The sequence below is a fragment of the Tiliqua scincoides genome, chromosome 2, assembly GCF_035046505.1.
Source record: "Tiliqua scincoides isolate rTilSci1 chromosome 2, rTilSci1.hap2, whole genome shotgun sequence".
NCBI classification, from domain to species: domain Eukaryota; kingdom Metazoa; phylum Chordata; class Lepidosauria; order Squamata; family Scincidae; genus Tiliqua; species Tiliqua scincoides.
In genome coordinates, this window is record NC_089822.1 from 73,768,879 (window position 1) to 73,788,029 (window position 19,151).

The 19,151-nt window shown below is 44.3% G+C and overlaps 1 protein-coding gene across 2 annotated transcripts; it reads left to right on the forward strand.

The window, feature by feature from the left end:
• The first annotated feature begins 783 nt into the window (after window positions 1–783).
• LOC136641108 (programmed cell death 1 ligand 2-like) lies at window positions 784–13,223 on the forward strand. 2 transcript variants are annotated; one of them, XM_066616749.1, is made up of 7 exons: window positions 784–1,060; window positions 1,780–1,838; window positions 3,280–3,642; window positions 6,760–7,044; window positions 7,879–8,022; window positions 9,929–9,971; window positions 12,224–13,223. In XM_066616749.1, the coding sequence occupies exons 2-6, from the start codon at window positions 1,784–1,786 to the stop codon at window positions 9,943–9,945; spliced, it is 864 nt and encodes a 287-aa protein (XP_066472846.1). In that variant the 5' UTR covers window positions 784–1,060; window positions 1,780–1,783; the 3' UTR covers window positions 9,946–9,971; window positions 12,224–13,223. The 2 variants fall into 2 exon arrangements, with proteins under 2 accessions (XP_066472846.1, XP_066472847.1); XM_066616750.1 differs by lacking the exon at window positions 784–1,060 and adding an exon at window positions 1,584–1,671.
• The last annotated feature ends 5,928 nt before the right edge of the window (window positions 13,224–19,151 follow it).

Consider the following 19,151-nt stretch of genomic DNA (forward strand, 5'->3'; position numbering starts at 1 on the left):
ACATGACTATTTCATTTTTGAAAATCCTTGTATTATAATGTTATCCCCCTCTTCTTCCAAGGAGCTCAAAGAGGTGTCTATGGTTGTCCCACCCCTGCTTTTATCCTCACAACAACCCTGTGAGGTAGGCTTGACTGAAAGGTAGGCAGGGAAGCTTTTCTTTTTCCAGAGCACGCCTTTTTAAGAGCATGTTGGAAGGGCTGCAGTCCCATAATGCAGTGGTTCCCAAACTTTAGCACTTTAGCACTTAAAAAGTGGGACCTACTTTTTAGAGTGACAATCTATTGGAACCCACTGGAAGTGATGTCATTAACCTGGAAGTTATGTTAGACTGGAAGTGACATCATCAAGCAGGAAGATTTTTAAAAATTCTAGGCTGCAATCCTGCCCAGGAGTAAGCCCCATTGACTATAGCTATCACTGTTAAAAACTTACACAGAGCAGCCTGTTCAAAGTACCGATGGGTCACATTTCCCCAGGTGCAGTCACATCCCATGGTAGCATCAAGTCTAATCCATTAAAAATAAAATACTGAAATGAATGGGGACCCACCTGAAATTGGCTCGTGACCCACCTAGTGGGTCCCGACCCACAGCTTGAGAAACACTTTGTGTAACGAAAACCGGCCCGAGGTTGATTGACATCCTCGCAGCAAACCAGCCCTTGCCATGCCACGGATGTGGTGGGCGGCTGTGGGCTGTCCTTCTGCCTTTTCCAGGAACCGGGCTCCAGAGTCTCATTGGCGCCCCCTGGAGGACGCGAGGCAGTGTCGGGCGGAGCCCCCAGGTACGCTGCGCTGCGCTGCGCTGCCGCGGGTGGAGACTGCGCTGGTGGTTCAGGACGCGCTTCTTTCTGCGCGGCTTGGAGGATCAGGGGGGTCGCCTGGCCGCGCTTTGAGGTTACTTCGGGGGAACTCAGAACGAAAGAGAAAGAGCCGCCCTGTGATTTCCCCGGGGCCGCTGCCTGTGGCCCGCCACAAGCGCAGAGGCTGAGCGAGGATGAAGGAGCTTCAGTGACTGCCTCGTTGCTCGCGGAGACGCTCCAGGCCCCCGGCAACTGAGTAAGTCCGCTCAGGGCTCTTCTGGAACTGCGCCTTCCTAGCTGGCTTGGGGCACGCAGGAGGAGGAGGAGGAACTGTCAGTGCAGTTACTGCTGGGGGCTCGCAGTGAGTGTCCCACAAGGCGCGGGGTGTCAGTGGAAGGTGATGGGGGAGCCCTTTCCCTAGCGACCATTTCTCCACTCCAGATCCTCCCCACATCATCCCTTCCTCCCAGCTTGCAAGCCTATCGACACTGACATAGGAGTAAGCCCCGTTGCCCAGAATGGGACTTACTTCTGAGTAGACATGCACAGGGTTGGGGTCTCAAGCGCATGATTTGCCCTTCACATGTGTTTTAAGCAGGCTAGTGAGGATCTTTTAATCCTGGGCTCTGACTGACCCAGTTGGCACAGCCGCTCTGGGAAGCCTGCATGCAAAAGCCATCCTGGTGTCATCTTGGAGGTGTGCGGAAGTGTTGCGCTGGCCTTGGTCACCATGGTGCTGTGATGGTTCTTGGCTTATGGATGAACTCACCACCAAATGGAATGTTTTGCTCCTCAAGCTTAGCATGTACATCAGCTTCTTTAGGGGTAAAGGAGCTGTCTTGAGGAACATCATTTATCTGTGAACAGGTGAGTTTTTATTGGCAAGGGTACTGCGAAGCCCCTTGGCATGTGTCAACTTGAGGATGTACTTAAGAATATTTGTGGTGTTAATGCTCTCTTTCATATCCTTTTCAGGAAAATGTTGCTGTTCCTGCGAATTGTGTTGCTGGATATCCAGTTTCATGTGATGACAGGTGAGCACTTCTATGTGGATGGGCTTCAGTTGGATCTTCAGAGTTGTTCCTTCCTCTTAGGATTCCTCCCAGACCTTCAAAACTATCTACTGCGCATGGATTGTTCACAACTGGGGCCAGCCCAGCCATGAGACTGACTGAAGCAGCTGGTTGGAGTGGCAGGTGACAAGGGGTACCCCACACTCTGTGTCTGCCTGCTCCCACCCCCTCCAGCCTGCTGTCCACTGAGCCGCTTTAGGCTGCAATCCTAACCACACTTTCCTGAGAGTAAGGCCTATTGAACAAAATAGGACTTACTTCTGAGTAGACCTGGTTAGGATTGTTCCCTCAATGAGCTCTCTAATCTGAGAGAGCAGGAAGAAGAGGGGGGCAGCACTAGCTCACTAGCACTAGTCATCCTGCAGTGCTGCTTGCAATGGGATATACACATTCCCAGGGGACTGTGCTTTTATCCTTTAGTAATGTCTGAATGATTGAAGTTCTGGTGGGTTCAAGAACTAAAGGGCAGGCAGCTATAAATTAGACACAATCTGAGAAACAAGACAACAAGGCTTTTGAGAGCAATGTATTTTCTCTGTTGTACTGTATTGCTCTCATTGAAGAACTTCATATTTGGAATTATGTGTTGTTTTTTTAAACCAACAATTCTCCTTCCTGATGTAGTTTAATCTAATTAAAATTGGTCTGATATGAACAGTCCAAAGCTTGGATTCATGTTGTGTCTATTCAGGTCTATTCACAAATGATGGTGGAGGGGTAGTTGGATATTGGCCATCACCCATTGAAAAAAGAGCTTCCTAAACTATTCCACCACCCAGTCACTGCCTTGTAGTATGTGTGATGTGCATCATTTCGGAACATGCATGGCATGAAATTGGTCTCTGAGTGCCCCTGGGCTTGTTACTGGTAATGTAAACATTTTCTTTTAAAAATAAGATGACCAAGCACTCATGAGCTACTTGCAAAGAAACTCCTTCAAAGAACCTTAATTGGCTTTGCACTGTATTGAAGATGCTTGCCACGCTGCTCTGGTTTCATGAGTACTTCCCAAATCAGACTGCTCTGCTTGAAAGTCTGGAAAGGCAATGTGGGCATGGGAAAGAGCCCCATTGCATATTCCTTCCATATGACCTAGAAAATTCCTCCTCTACTGGAGCAGTTTGTAAAGCAGCTTGCTGTTGCTGAATGGAGAGCTAGATCCTACATCAGAAAGGACAGAGGCTGCAATCCTATCCACAGTTACCTCGGAGTAGGCCCCATTGACTTTAATAGGGCTTACTTCTGAGTAGACATGCCTAGGATTGCACTCAAAGATTTCCTACAGCAGCAAGGGCTTACAGTCTTGAAATCCATGGACCAGGGAATCCTTTATCCCTTTAGTGCTACCAAGATGACAGTGTTTTGCTTTGAAGGATACTCAAAGCAGTATCTTGTCTCTCAGCTCTATTCACAGTTGAAGTTCTTCAGCCACATTATGATGCAGAATATGGGAGTGATGTGAAAATGGGATGCCGTTTTCCAGTAGATTCCCAATTAAATTTGATCCATTTAAGTATCTTATGGAGCAGAATGCAGTCAGAGACACAAAAATCAAAAGAAGTTTACAAGCTCCACAGAGGGCAAGAAGACCTCACCCTGCAAGACGAAGACTACAGGGGGAGAGCCACACTGCTGCAGGAGGAATTACAAATGGGACGTTCTGTGCTTCATCTCACCAAAGTAAAGCCCACAGATGCAGGAATTTACATCTGTGTCATTGACTACGGAGGGAGTGATTACAAGTACATTACTTTGGAAGTTGTAGGTTAGTAGCCACATAAGAAAAAACATGTTAAATATTCTGCTTTCCTTCACAGTATTACTTTCCTCTGGAGGTATAAAATACTGGATGCTCGTTATTGTTTCTTAGGGTGCAATCCCAATGTTCTGTTGGGCCAGCACAAGTCCCTTACACTGGCCAGAGGTCTCACAAAAGTGTTGTAAGGCACTTTCGTGCCACCTCGAGTCATGAGGCTGGCACACCAGAGGAGAGGTTAAGTAAGTTCATGTTGGGCTGGCATGGAGGTCTGGGGAGGGCAGAATGGAGAAGTTGGGGCTGGGGGAGGGCAGGCAATAGGTGGGCCCATGGGTGGCCTGGGGTTGAGCAGGGGCTGGGTCAGGATCCGACACTTAGGCTGGATCCTTACCCCACTCCTGAGTGACCCAGCATAGCACAGGGCTGCTCGGATCTGTGCCATCTCTTTAGGTGGCACAGATCCAAAGAGCCCCATTGGGGCTGCTGCTGTGTTACCCTGGGTAAGAGAAATCCATTGAGCTGCAACCAGCCCCAACCCCACACTTGGTGCTCACACTTTTTTGGCTCGAGAGCTACTTTGAAACCCAGCAAGGCCCGGAAATCTACCAGAGTTTTTTTTACAATGTTCGCGCCATCATAACATATAACATTTATGTGTACAATGTATGTTGGTGTACCTTGAGCCCCACTGAGTATAACAGGACTTACTCCTGAGTAGACATGCCTAGGATTAGGCTGTGAGGCTGCAATCCTAGCCACACTTACCTGGGAGTAAGCCCCATTGAGTACAATGGGCCTTACTCCCGGCGTTTCCTCCCAGAGGCACCTGAAAGGGGGGGGTCGGCACTCCGCGATCTACTCATTTTGCCTCGTGATCTACCGGTAGATCGCGATCCACCTATTGAGCACCCCTGGTATAGATATTACAGAGATTGAGAAACAAACACAATGGCAGGCTGTACTAAAAGTAACATTAGGTCATGCACCCCAAATCCTTTAGGTTTCACAGCCAACGAAAACCTTCTGTTTTCTATTCATCCTGTCCTATACTCTGCCAGACCTGAAAAAAAACTGGTTGAATTAAACCACATTGGTGGGACAAACTATAATTAGTGAACAAACCAAACTGGAAAGCCGCAGTTTTATCCTGGTTTATTAATTAGGTTTGAACAAACCTCAGTTACCTGCATTCAAACAAAACAGTAAACTGTGGTTTGTTTCAAACCACAAATGGAAACTTTAAATCTTCTTCGCTTATGCATCAAGGAGAGAGGAAGATAGTGAGTAAGCCTGAGGCATATCCTGACCCAGGCACATAATTTTAAATCATGGTTTAGCATTACATCTGAACAGTGCTAGTATCAAATGCATTGTCCTTCATGTGTAAAATGGTGCTCCTGTATATTAATTTTGCTTGCTTCAAGTTCAGCATTTTAGGAGAAACTTCATTAAAAAAAACTAAGCATGAAGCGATGTGGAAAACCTCAATGCATGCCTCACTTCCTAAGGCAGGTGAATGGCACGGGCCATGCTTGTCCAAACCACGCTCACAGTCCAAGTAGCAAAAATAAGTCAAGATCCTCATTCTTACTTGTCCCATACTGATACTATTTAAAAATGCTTTGTTTTAAAATGTAGGCATCTATGGGCCCAATCCTATCCAATTTTCCAGTGCTGGTGCTGCTGTGCCAATGGGGTATGCGCTGCTTCCTGTGATGGGAAGGCAGTCACAGAGGCCTCCTCAAGGTATGGTAACATTTGTTCCCTTACCTCGGGACTGCATTGAGGCAGCACCAGTGCTGGAAAGTTAGATGGGATTGAGCCCTAAATCATTGAGGCCACAGGTACAATTGATTTGCTTTATGTTTGGGGGGAGTGCCCTTTCCCATTTAATGTATGTACATGTGTAGCCTTTGGCGCGCCTATATTACAAAGTACAAAAGGTAACCGCTGGGACATTTTATCTTTTTGATTTTGAATATTTTCACAGGCAGGCCTGTGAAAGGACGTTTTTTTTGTTTTTGGTTTTTTTGCATAAGAGCTGGATTAGGCCAAAGGACCATTTGCCTTTGTGTATCTCACAGTGGCCTACCAGATGCCTCCAGTGGACCACAAGACAACAAGATACCAGTATATCCTTTTGCCATTCCCCTGCTTCTGACATTCAGAGATAGGCTACCTCTAAAATCTGAAGGCTGCGTATTGTCACCATGACTTGCAGCCTATGATGAAATTTTCCTCCATGAATCTGTCTCATATGGTGGTATGGTGGCTGGTCTTTTGATAATTCAACCTCATGTTGTCATTTTAGCTCAGCATGTCCTGAAGAACCTTTAAACCAGGAGGCCTTATGTAGGTACATATTGAAAGTGGGTCTCTACATAAAAGTGCATGATATCTTTTGGATGGGATGTCCAAACCTTTTGGCAGGAGGGCTGCATCATCTCTCTCTGACACTGTTGGAGACCAGGGAAAAAAAGAATTAATTTACATTTCAAATTTGAATAAATTTACATAAATGAATATATTAGAGATGGAACTTATATGAATGAAGCCTATCTCTGAATGTCAGAAGCAGGGGAGTGGAGAGAGGATATACAGGTATCTGATTGTCTTGTGGGACCCTGGAGACATCTGGGGGGCCACTATGAGATACACAAAGGTAAATGCTCCTTTGGCCTGATCCAGCTCTTATGCAAAAAAGAAAAAAAAAAGATTTTGCAATAGCTCAAGGCCTATAAGAGTTCTTGCACAAAGCAAGACCAGCCTTTTCTTTACTGCCTCTTGCATCACGTACATGAAACAGCAAGCAGTGGAGGGAGCCCTTGACCCGAATGCGACAGGTTGAACAGTTGCTCTCACACTGAGAGCAGTTGTGTTGGGCCAGTGCGGGGTCCAGCAAGTCTCCGGAGGGCCGGCGGCTCATTGAAGACTGGAGGTTCCCCATGGGCCAGATTGGGAGTCCTGAGGACCACAAATGGCCCCTGGGCCAGGGTTTGGGCATCCCTGTCTTAACTGTATAAGTTAATTGTGTGAATCAGCCCCAAAGAAGTGAAAATAAATAATTTTGCCAAAGTAATGTAAGCATTTCAGAGTGATGAATGTAATCCATTACTTTTTGTGCAGCACGCTACAAGAGAATAAACCTCCAGGAAATTGGAGAAGATGAAGACCTGATCTTAACTTGTCAGTCAGAAGGGTATCCTCTGGCAGAAGTTGTTTGGTACAGTGAAAAGAATCCCAATGTCAGCATGCCTGCAAACACTACATATGAACTGACTAAGGATGGACTTTTCAACATAACCAGCATCCTGAAATTGCAACCAAGAATTGCTGGAAACTACAGCTGTGTATTCTGGAATAAGAAATTGAATCAGAACACTTCAACTCAAACATCAGTGTTTGCATTAGGTGAAAACTCATATGTGGCTTCATTTTAATCTGTGGATATTATTTTAGTGGAATTGTATTACTTAGGACCATATATTTGCATGTATATGGAATCTATTCTGCAATATGTAAGGGATATAGAAGTGATTGCTGAGCTACTTTGATGACCTAAAATGTTCACAAACGTTCTCATTTAATTAAAATGTTGGCAATGGAGCTGCTTTTCTAGCACTGCTTTTGTGAGGAAATTGCAAGGTCTATTTGGCTGGAATTATAACCTTGCAAAAACCCTAAAAACAGACTGAGGTATGTGTGTAGAGAGGGAGACCAAAGACTGGAAATATGAGTGGGAATAAGTCATATATGAAGCATGGAGACTGAGGGTCAGGGAACCCAGATACAGGGTAGCTGAAAGAATGGAATTGCTCCCCCACCAGTAAATATAAGAGAACTGCCACTTAAAAGATGCCTCTCAGCCCAGTTAGCAAACAAGCATTGTTGTACATGGAAGATGATTGTCAGCACTGGGAAGTGCTACTGGCTTAGGGTTACGTTAAGGGGTTTGGGATAATAGTGTGAAGGGTGGGCACTTCAGCTAGTACTATTTGGAAGGGTGAGTTAAATGCCAATGCACACAGGCTTCTGAGCAGCACTCTTCACACAACAATTCATAGTGAAAGACACCTTTGATAGTGAATGTTCACAATTGGCGTGGGAAGCAGATCCGCCATATTGAGGCCTGTGAAAATGGGCTTTTATCCCAAATTGATTAAATGAAGTTCCTTTCACATAACTAGAGAGTATATCCAGACTTTATGATGTTAAAAATAATAAATGGGATTTTCTTGTTTATAGATCCAGTGCATACATCAACTGCTGAGAAACCATCTCCTATTTTATTTATCCTCCCAATTTGCTTGCTGGCATCATTTCTTCTACCAGTATTCATCTGTAAAGTCAGAAGGAGCAAATCATTCAAAAATCTGTGCATCCAAAGAGGTAAGTTGCTAGTATTGGTTCTATCTCTCCTATCCTATTTTGCCAACCAGCAGTCATTTGGTACTTAAAACGCTTCTGGCCAGTATCTACTACAACCATCTCTCTGAAGAGGGCTGCCTCTGCATATTACATGAAAGAGATGTTTGATATGACTGAGGCACCTTTTGAAGTGGCGCTCCTCCCTATATTTAGGAGGAGGAGAGCAACTGTCCCTCTTCTCACCCCAGCATAGTGTCTTTTCTAATGGCTGTATTTGCTGGAGTTTTCTTTTTGCTTCTTTTCTTCGATAGTGAGCCCTCGGGGGGGGGGGATCACTCATTTATTTATTTTGCTATGTAAACCGTTTGGAAACCATTTGATCTTCGTTAAAAAGCATTTTTGTGATAATATTAATAATAAAAAAATATAATTTTAAATTTATGTAACAAATATTAAATTTCATTCTCCAGACTAGTCTTATTCATATTGGATCTTCAGTTAAAAGTTGGAGATTGTCTCTCTAGTGCTATTATCAGGGGCTCTGGGCAAAGTCCTGCATAGGGACTCCCCCCCCAAAGCACCCACTTGATGGCTCATTGGGTGCTACCACTGCCATTAGTTCTGATGGCTCTGGACTCAGTCTGAACGGTGTGTCCTCTGAAGGGTGTGGACTTCAGCCAGTGTCTAACCTAGCCAATGTCTGATGCCATGCAGGATCTTCTCCATATCAGCTTGCATCTACAAAGCTCTTCAGATGAAACCCTGTTTCATCATTCCATAAAGTCAATAAGGGCACAGAACAGAGCCTTCTCAGTCATGGCTCAATGTTATGGTGTTCCCAAAAGGGACCCACCTGTGCCATGTTGCTTGTCCCTTTAGACAGCAGTACATAATTTTATGATTCACATAAGGATAAGGTTTCATCTCCTGATTTGATGTTGTTATGATAATAGTTTATTTATTGAGTATTCTGAATTTCTTCATCTTTAAATGTTATAAGGATGTTGAGATTTCTAGATTATGATTTGCCTTTGACTGCTTTTTGAGAAAGACTGGCCAGAAATTTGGAAATAAATACATATACTGTGTGGCAATCACGAAGAAGCTTTAATGCGCATAATGTAGACTGGAATAGAAATAGGATTGCATACAGTGCAAAAAACTTGTAGACTTCATTTCTACCTTAGAAGGGAACGTGTTGCTAGCATTAGTTGTGATCATCCCACTGAAGCCAATGAAGGAAGGTAGTCATGACTAAATACAATCCTGTTGTGTTTAGTGGAACTTAATCACCAGCTGAATCAGGGTCATTGTGTTTTGATAAGAACTACAATACTTGGTCTGGTTTTAAAAAATGCTGCTTTAGGACAGCTTCCAGATTTCTCCCCTAGTAGCAATCACAGTAGACCGAAACAAGAAGTACTCAAAGAACAGATGCTTCCTATTGAGAGGGTTTTCAGCTATATTGGTGTTTTGACATTATGGTAGCTTTGCAGCCTATTCCAGTCCTGCTAGCCAGGACCAGGCCACGACCTCCTGATACCTGAGGCAGCATACCAAATGCTGCTCCCCTTACCTGAGGATGTTCTAGCCTCAGTTCCTCCCACTCTCTAATGTTCTAGCTCAGCTCTTTTTTCTCCTCTGCATTCATCTTCCCCTATTCCTTTTCCAATCCAGAAAGGAGAAAGAGGAGCAGTGGAGGCAAGTAGGAGGACAGAGATGGACATGTTTCACCAATTTGCTGCCTGAGGCTACTGCTTCAGTTGGCCTCATGGACAGGCCGGCAGCAATGAAACTGGCCTGGAAATTTGCACTGAGCATTCTAAGGCATGACACTATGACTGGAAGCTCCCTTAATGTGATATTACAAATTTCTGGGAAATAATGGATCAAATATGTGTTTGTTTGTTTTTAATTTACTTGCCAGGCAGAAGACAGAAATGATGTTATCAAAGTTACCAAAGAAATGAGTAAGTAATTCAGAGCTAAATCACAAATGGCATGCTTCTTTCCTTCCTGGTTAATTTTTCTTAGAACAATATCTAAATCAGGAAACAAATGCTGATGATGCATAAAAAGATATTTTGTTTGCAAATAAGCCTCAGGGTCAGACTTGATGTGATAGAAGTAGACACTTATTTCTTTACAAGTCTGCCCCCATCACATGTAAAGCAGAGGGGTTATGCTTTTGAGACAGAAATGAAAAAAGTACTTGGAGTAGACCAAGTTAAGGTTGGAGAGGGGGATAATTCCATATTCCCCTCCACCTACGCCATGCTATTCACCCTACTTTATGTGTGTTCAGTGCAAACTCATGTGATGACCCTGCCACACTACACCTGGCTTAGCTATCATGTATGTTCTTGGGAGAAGTACATCTTCCACTGCATCTTCTTTACCCACTGCCTCTTCTTAAAAATGTGAAATATTAAATAAATAAGTAAGTAAGTAAGTAAATAAATACCCACCTGCTTTTTCAAAATGCACTTCCTCAAACACTCCCAACATTATCAGTTTTTAACATTGAGTTAACATTGTCGTTTTTAAGAAGCAGTTGGGCAGGGAAGAAGGCAGAGCAATGGTGATGGAAATGGGGTGAGGAGTGTTCTGGGATTGCTGTGCTGCTGCCTGGCCTCTTCTTCAAAACACACTGGGCAAGCAAAGCAGTGGTGGTTGTGGTGTGTGTGTGTGAGAGAGAGACTTGGTGTGTCTGCACAAGGGGGGGAATTTTGGGCACCATGCTGTACATTGCTTCACCTTGGTCAAGAACTGCATCAGCTCCTCCCCTTAGCTTGGTGGAGGATTGACCTTTTCCTGCTCTAGTTACTTTTTTATTCCAAACAATTTTGTGGTATCTTTGGATCTCATTAGCTTTCATTAAACAACTGGTCCATTAAGAAACATGAATTAGACATCTGGTCTATCCGCTAGTAATCTGTCAAATAAAAGAAATAGCCAGCCAACAGCCATCACACCATACTGAGGTACTTTTCAGAGTTACTAAATGGAAGTATATAACAGGAATGTAACAGGGAATCCATCCATTTGAATTTGTACCTGTTTAGAAATTCCCCTAGAGCTCGTAGTGTGGTTTTGAAGTGTCTGCATTTGATTTAGTGAGGAACTTGTGTCCATGAATTTGGTTTGACCCACATGCAGCTCATCCAAGGGTTTTCCATACATAGGGTGGAGGAGCATGAATGTTCCTGCTCCTCGACCATGCATACAATGTGACATGAGATTCACCCTCTATGTCCATTTATACAGCCCCTCCTTTTAAAGAGGGAATGGTTACAGAAATTGTCCATACATACAAATGACTTCTCATGTTACAAATACAGTACTTCTCCACCACGAATATAGAGTGTTCCTTGTAGCATAAGTGTATGAAATAGTCTAGATAGATAGATAGATACTTTATTTACAATCATCCGACCAGCTAATCACAGACAACAAAACAAATACACAAAATTAAGACCAACACCCTTTTACACATATATAAAATAATAAAATCAGAGATTTACATTCTCAATGAAATAGCTCTAGTTATTCTGATGATCTGAGGTGACTGATTGAGGAATGCCTCTCCACCATCCCATTTATCCAACCAGGAGCTGACTTGTCACCAAAATTGGCTCCAAGTTAAACCACGGGGCACCATTTGTTTTTGGGACATGTAATGCATTGCTGCATTACCTGTCCCAGCTGCCAGCTCTATTTAGATATATATCCTATTTTTCAGTGGCCTTGTTGCTTCTGAAATTTGCAGTGTTGTTTTCATCCTCAGCCATCACCCTTCAGTTCAGACATCTAATGGCTACTTGCAGAGAGAAAAGGCAAGTTTAGCGACTTCATTGTAAAGACGGAAAATATGCATGCAAAACATGTGGTCAAGCATGTGAAAGGCAATAATTTCTAATCTTTCTTCACTTTTTAAGCAGGTTTGTTTTTTTCTATAATGTTTCCTGTATGTCAACACTGAGAGCTACAGATGTGGCTCTGGAAATTACCAGCCGTCCCTTAATTTGAGAAACCGGAATTCTCTATGTGTTAATTTCTGAATTCTCAAGTGTAATCTGTGTCTGTAATGAAATGCACAGTGATTAAAACCTCACTGGGGGGAAATGACTCTTACATGTCTTATTAATCACAGGAGATAATCATTTAACACAAAATGAAAAATATTATTCTTCTAAGACTCCTTCTCTTCTTCTCTTCTTAGAAAGACATCTGGATCTTATGCAAGCAAGGATGTAAATGCAGTGAACTTTAACTAAAGAGCCTGCATGGACGTGACCAATTGTAACCCGGTTGTTTGCAGTTTTGCACTTTCTATTTTTTAGAAATATATAAGGAAGTTCCAGCATTTGAGAAGTGGAATAATGTTGATGCTTCTGGTTTTGGTTATTATGACAGTATGCATTTGTTCTCTCTGCTTTTCAGCAATGTCTATTTTGAATTACAAAAAGGAAAAAAAATTGTTCCTGTTCAGCAGTTTAAGGGGGTAATCCAAGTACATGCCGTTTGTTCCATGATGCTATGTCCCAGTTTTCAGTTCCAAGAAATCTGAGTGTGCAGAGATGGAAATCTATGTAAGCTTAATGTTATTGCCTATATAGCATTTTTACTGATGGCTTTTTTGTGCCAGGAGAATAACTCAAGCTCCTTTTTAGTTCATAAGCTGTTGCAGTATAGCAGCTGACACAGCCCAATCCTATCCATATTCAATCAGAAGTCCCACTGTGTTCACAGGCACTTACAGGAAACTGCAAGCACAGAATTGTGGCCTCCAACTGTGTGGTGCAAGACAGAAGTTCCCCTCTTTCAAATCTTGTCTCACGTGTGAAGTCTGAAGTGAGTCAGGTCCAAGAGTCCTTTTCCTCTGATGGAAGATACTTTCCCTTTGGAAGATGACTCCTTCCATCAAAGGAACCTTTGGACTCAACCCAAAAAGTGTATCCTCCACACCTCAAGCTGCTTTGTATGGGGAAACTATAGCTATTTCCCCCTTCTCAAAACAAACAAACAAACAAAAAAAAACAAAATAGCTGGGCTCAGGATTAGGGATATGGTACAGGGAAAAAGGGTTAAATATTCTTTATTATGAATATTTTTTAAAGTTGGGAGATCACTCACAGCCCTTGCATGTAATGTATAGCTTGGAACTCCAAATTTAAGCAAACTTTCTTGAAACAACTGAAATAAAATATCATTACAACTGAGGCAATGCCATATTTGTAGGTTGAAAATCTGGATACAAAAGTTTCCTTGGAAAGAATTGTCATTTTCTATTCATCAGGTTGTCATGAAACAAATCATGACATCATACACTTCACAAATTAAATCACTAAAACAACCATGTTGTCAAGTTACCATTCTGTTCAGTAGTTAATATGATGCAATCCTATGCATATTTGCTCAGAAGTAAGCCCCACTGTGTTGTCAGGTAAGTGTGCCACGTGATTACAATCTTAAGATACAATCAGTGGTGGGATTCAGCAGGTTCTCACCTATTCTATAGAACCCCTACCTAATCCAGCTGTTGGTTCTAAGAACCGTTTGTTGGCCAGGGAGCTTGCACCTTGAAACGTCAGGGCTAACCCTCCTGGGGGCAGCAGCCGTGTGGGGCCAACCCGTCCCGGGGGAAAGGGGGTCGCTCCCAGCGGGTGCCGAGGCTGCTGGGGCTGAAGGGGCGAGCCGGACGCGGCCAACTGGAGTCTTCCGTGACGCGGCTGCTGCTCACCAGCCCTTGCGAGCTCCTGCGAAAGGGCGCGAACAGCCGGCGCGCCCGCAGATGCAGCCTGCTGAAGAGGGCGAGAGAAGCAGCCCAGCTGCCCGCCCCACGCCTCCCCTCCCCAACTGGCGAGTAGACTGGGACTTACTCCCAGAAAGTGTGTACTGTACAGTATAGGAGTGTAGTCATAGTCTTTCAACTTCCTTTGTGGCAGACAATTGAAGCGGAGTTGCTCATTTCTCATTAGGACATAGAACCTGTTGTTAATTTATTTGAATCCCACCACTGGATACAATCCTATCTGCATTTATATGTGCATGCAATTGGCTTACTTCTTAGTAAACATGCATAGGTTTGTAATGTAAGGGCACAATCCTAACTGTCCCTAGACTGCCTCAAGTCCCTTGCACCAGCCTCCAGGTGTTGCAAAAGTGCTGTAAGGCACTTTCACGCCACCTGCTGAGTCAGGAGGCTGACTTCATGGTCCCTGCACTGGCAGCAAGGTAGATGAGTGCTAGCAATGGGGAGCTAGCACAGGGGTCTGGGGAGGGCATCCTGTGGTGGTGGGGGGAGGGCGTCCCAGGGCTGTGGGGACCAGGCCTGCGCAGGAGGTTGGACCAGGATCCAACACCTATGCTGGATCCTAATCCCGCTCCTGGATGGCCCGGGCTAAAGCCAGGCTGCTTGGATCTATGCCACCTTTTTAGGTGGCACAGCATTACTTGGGATAAGGGGAACTAATTCCCCTTGCCTGAATAGCACCGCATGTGGCCCCAACCCCATGCTGGATACAGTGCAGGCCGGCCAGCCTGCCTATTCCTGCACATGTTAGGATTGGGCTGCCCATTAGGTTGCTAATATAAGCCATGTTAATTGAATTGTGCATGTGTGAGTCATTTAAAAAGCCCCAGTATGTACCATTTTAAAAAAACTTTCTCTTTCAGTTTATGAAAGAACAAGCATCAAACAAGTGAACTACAGCTATCCTGATTAGTTCCATTATTACTTAGCAATTACTTAGCATATAATTCCTCCACATCAGTAAGGTTTTTGAGGAGAAAGTGCAAACTTTCAGAGGCAGGTTTTGTCTCAGTTTGTGAAATCACACAACTCAGTGGATTCAGAAGTCTTCATTACTGTAGGCTGTATCCAAAGACTCTTCTGATGGAAGGAGCTTCTTCCTAGCCTTTTCATCATTGAGCAACAGTGGTATGAGAAAAGCTCTGCTCTGTTTAAGAAAAAAGCTTGTCTAATTCCCCAAGGATACTCTAGACCAGTGGTTTTCAGACTGGGACGTCGTGAGGCCCCAGCCTGAAGGCCCTGGCCTCTTTCCCCTTAAGGGGTGGGGGCAGGGGGGAGGCAGGGAGAAAGCAGCGATGTGGTCCCCAGGATTGCACCGCTCAGGAGGGCTGCAGGGACTTGGATGCACTCGCCAGTCTCTGCAGCAGTCATCCTGGGGTGCAGGGCACCCAGCTCGTTAGAAGTGAAAGTGGAGTGATTGTGTTCCACTTCTGCAAAACTTCCTGCAGGCGCTCGCGCAGGGCTCTCCGCACCCCCAACAGGCTGCTGCAGGGAATGGTGAATGCATCCCAGTCCCTGCAGCCCTGCTGAGCGGCGTGATCCTGGGGATCGCGTCACTGCCTTCCCCCTGCTCCCACTGCCTCCCCCTCACCCCTGCAAGGACTTACAGTAGTGCAAACTCTCCTAGAGTTTGAAAATCACTGCTCTAGATCAGGGTTCTCCAAACTTTTTGGCCAGAGGGCCGCATCAAATATCTGGTGTGGTGTGGCATGCCGGGAAAAAAATTTAAATATAAAATTTAAATAAATAAATTAGAGATAGAACTCTAATCTTTAATTAAAGATTTATTTAAATAAATAAATTAGAGAGTGAATAAATGAATGAATGGGCTCATTCATTCAACCTCTCTAGCCCTCAGAACACCCGACACCATCAGAGCACAGTTCTGGTCATGTTCAGTTGAGTGGCCCAGAGGCTTTCAGGGGACAAGAGGTTGGCTGCAGGCTGGAAAGAGGCTTGCTGTGGGCCATATCTGGCCCCCCGGGCCAGAGTTTGGGACCCCTGCTCTAGATGATTTATGTCAGGCATATATAACTCGAGTGATCCACCAAGCTGAGTGTGGTTTCCCAGTCATGCATTGTGACTTACTAGGCACACTTGTAACACCCAGGCAAGACAGCAAAAACAAGAGAAATAGCAAGCCTCCAGCAGACAGTGTCTAGCTTGTTCATAAGGTTGCAAGATGTACAGGCCTGTTTGAGGTGAATAAATGCCCCTGCTTGTGTAGCTTGTTTGTTACTTGCAGTCCTGTACTTGTAAACTATGAACCATAGTGCAAACACTATGACAACATGACCAACTCTCTTTGCTGCCTGGTACCTTTTGTAGAGGTCACCTTATACTGAATCAGACTATTGCTGTGGTTTTCAAACTCCCAGGGAGTTTGAAAGCCACAATAGGTTCTTGCAGGGGTGGGGAGAAGGCAGTGGCACGATCCCCAGGATCGCACAACTCAGGGGGGCTGCAGGGGCTTGACACACTTACCAAAGCCTCCTGCAACCTCCTGTGGGTGCAGAGAGCCCTGTGTGACCATCTGCAGGGCTCCCTGATGCTTCAAAAGTGAAAGTGGAGCAATTGCGCTCCACTTCCGGTTTAGCAGAAGCAGAGCACAATCCCTCCATTTTCTCTTGTGAAGCTTTGGGGAGCCCTGCAGACGGTCACACAGGGCTCCCTGCACCCTCGGGAGGCTGCAGAGGCTCTGGTAGGAGTACCCAAGCCCCTGCAGCCCCCTGAGCGGTGCGATCCTGGGGATCGTGCCACTGCCTCCTCCCTGCCCCTGCCTCTTAATGGGAAACAGGCCAGGGCCCACAGGCTGGGCGTTGTGACGCCCCAGTCTGAAAAGCCCTGGACTACTGGATGATCTAGTTCAGTACTGTCAAGACAGAGTGTCGGCACCTTTCTAGGATTTCAGTCAGGGATTTTTCTCTGCCTCTAGCGAGAGATGCTAGAACTTGAAACAGGGACCTTCTGCATGCAAACTGTCACTGAGCCATGGCCCTTCCCCCAGGGACTTTCCTATGTAGTGGCACTTCCTATACAGTGGCTGAGGTCCAGACATAGCCCATGAAGTTTGCATCTTTCTGATATGGCTTCAAAGTTCATTTACCTACCAGTGGCTGCTGTGTTGTTTGCACCATTGCCAAAACTAGAAAGGGGAAAAAAACCACTACTGCCACCACCAGCCCCTACCATGGTTCTTGTTCTTCATTTTTGGTATCAACATCCAATCAGTCTCTGAGTTCATTTTTGGTATCAACATCCAATCAGAGTTCATTTTGAATCTTAACACCTAAGAAAAATGGATGCTGCTGTTCCTAAAGCAAAGTGAAGCCAACTCTCAGGTTTCTGCAACTAGAAGTCTCTGTGCCAGCTGTCTCTGCTTCAGTTGTGCTCACTTAAGTATGCACGGATGATGGCTTCATCTATAACCTCCTGACCATACGATACACGTGCATTTAGGACAAGCTTCTGTACTTTCTGCGTCACCAAACTGCACACAAGCTGTCACTTCACTGCATCTGAACAAAGTTTTTTCCGATTTTGAAAAAAAAAACATTGATGAATGCTAACAGTCATATAAGAGATTTTATTTTCATGGATGTGGTAAACCTCTGTCTTGACTGTATAACCTTAGGCAGCAAGCCAGAGCTCACTTGAGTGAATCTATGCTCTTCCATTAAAAAATAAACAAAAATAATTCTGCATAGAAAACAAATATGTCAGGGAGAAAGCTGGGTTAGAATCCTTCTCTCTGATATCTTGTTTTCTATAGGGAGGGGGATTTGCTTTCTTTTGCACCATTCAATTCAGTGAGGCCCCACCTGTAGTCTCAAGTTGCAGTGGAGACTGAACAGGCAACAAGGAATACTTGGCTCTTCCTCCATCTACCAATTCTTCCCTGCAAATATCCCTTCAGCCATCTTGAAGAGCTTTTAGAAATTCAACTGGACTCTGAAATCAGAAGCAAGCTCTAATTGGTAAAAACAACTACTGGTGTGGAAAATTTGCAAGGGAAAGACTAAACTCTTCTTCTTCCTACCTGCTGATCCTCTCTCCCTTCATTGATGTTGTCTTGAACTGGGCCAGGTGAATTCTCAGTCTGATTAGATAGCTCTAGGGTTGTCAGATCAGCAACCCAGTGAATAGTTTTGTTTTTAGATCAGCTAGCATTGCCAGGGAGGAAATACTTGGCTGTTGCTGCAGTTGAGCAGCAACTGAGAAGAAGAGGGCTGCGGTGGAAATCTAGGGGCAGCAAGGAGAGGACAGGCCAGATCTTTGCAGATATCTAGCTTCTGACTGACAGTGAAGAGCCACTGCTGATCAGAGCTGAAAACGTTTGATCAGAAGGACCAAGAAGTCTGGCTCAAGATGAGGCTTCATGCATTACCAATGGTAAAGGTGAAACAAAATGGTTATCAACTGATGGACAAATGACTTCCACCAGCATTACCTAATCATTGCTAATCTGCTGGAAGAGTCATGCCGAACTGCAAAAGGCTTCATGCTTCAGGGAGTACAGCATTTTTTCTATTCTTGTTCATCGGGATATGTTTTGACCACACTGGTGAGCGTAGGAGGTACAAAACCTTTAAATGCATTTTTTAAACCTCAATTGTTTAATATGCTCTGAAGTGCATTTTTAGGCATGAATGCTCAATGACTTTAATAATTATTTTCAAAAAGAGAAACTAACAATTATTTTAGCACTAGTATAAAGAACAGAGGGGGAGGAAATCCAAAATGGCAACAGCCAGAAAGGTAGTACATTTTTCAAAATGAACCTTAAGACAATTAAGCACTTCAGTACAAATGTTAAGTGCTATTGTGCAAATACTTTAATCATTAAAATATACAGGCAAAAGGCCACTATACCACAGATTATAAGAGCAATTTAAAACAAGCTGATAAAACGGCAGCAACAGGAAAAGTTATAGTGACAGTGTTCCAAAGTGTCACTGTGTAACCATAGGCTCATTGACCCAACACATCACTGCCCTGTCAAAATCTTGTCTCTAAAAAATAAAAGGAAGAGTATTGCTAAGGATTGCTGAGATTGCCCAACTGTTTTGGTCTTTCCAAAAAAAGGCAGGTTTTCTGCAATTTGATAAGAGGCGGATGAAAGTTGGAGAACACAAAGTGGGACAGTGATTTGATCAAGTAATGTAACTGCCCTGTAAAAAGTGAACCAAGTTGGAAATTCCAACATAAATACATAGTACCTAGGGCTTCCACCGTCAGGAGATCACCAGACAAACAAAAGCTCTCTTTCTCTCTCTGAACGGAAGAAGCTTCTGCTAGCTCTGTAGGAGCTCTGGTTGGGATGCCACCTGTAGAA

Bases quoted from the DNA above. Each gene is read 5' to 3' on its own strand.
- LOC136641108 (XM_066616749.1), top strand. From the start codon at position 1,784: ATGTTGCTGTTCCTGCGAATTGTGTTGCTGGATATCCAGTTTCATGTG. The intron at 1,839-3,279 runs GTGAGCACTTCT...CTTGTCTCTCAG, and splicing joins CCAGTTTCATGTGATGACAG to CTCTATTCACAGTTGAAGTT. The intron at 7,045-7,878 runs GTGAAAACTCAT...TCTTGTTTATAG, and splicing joins AACATCAGTGTTTGCATTAG to ATCCAGTGCATACATCAACT.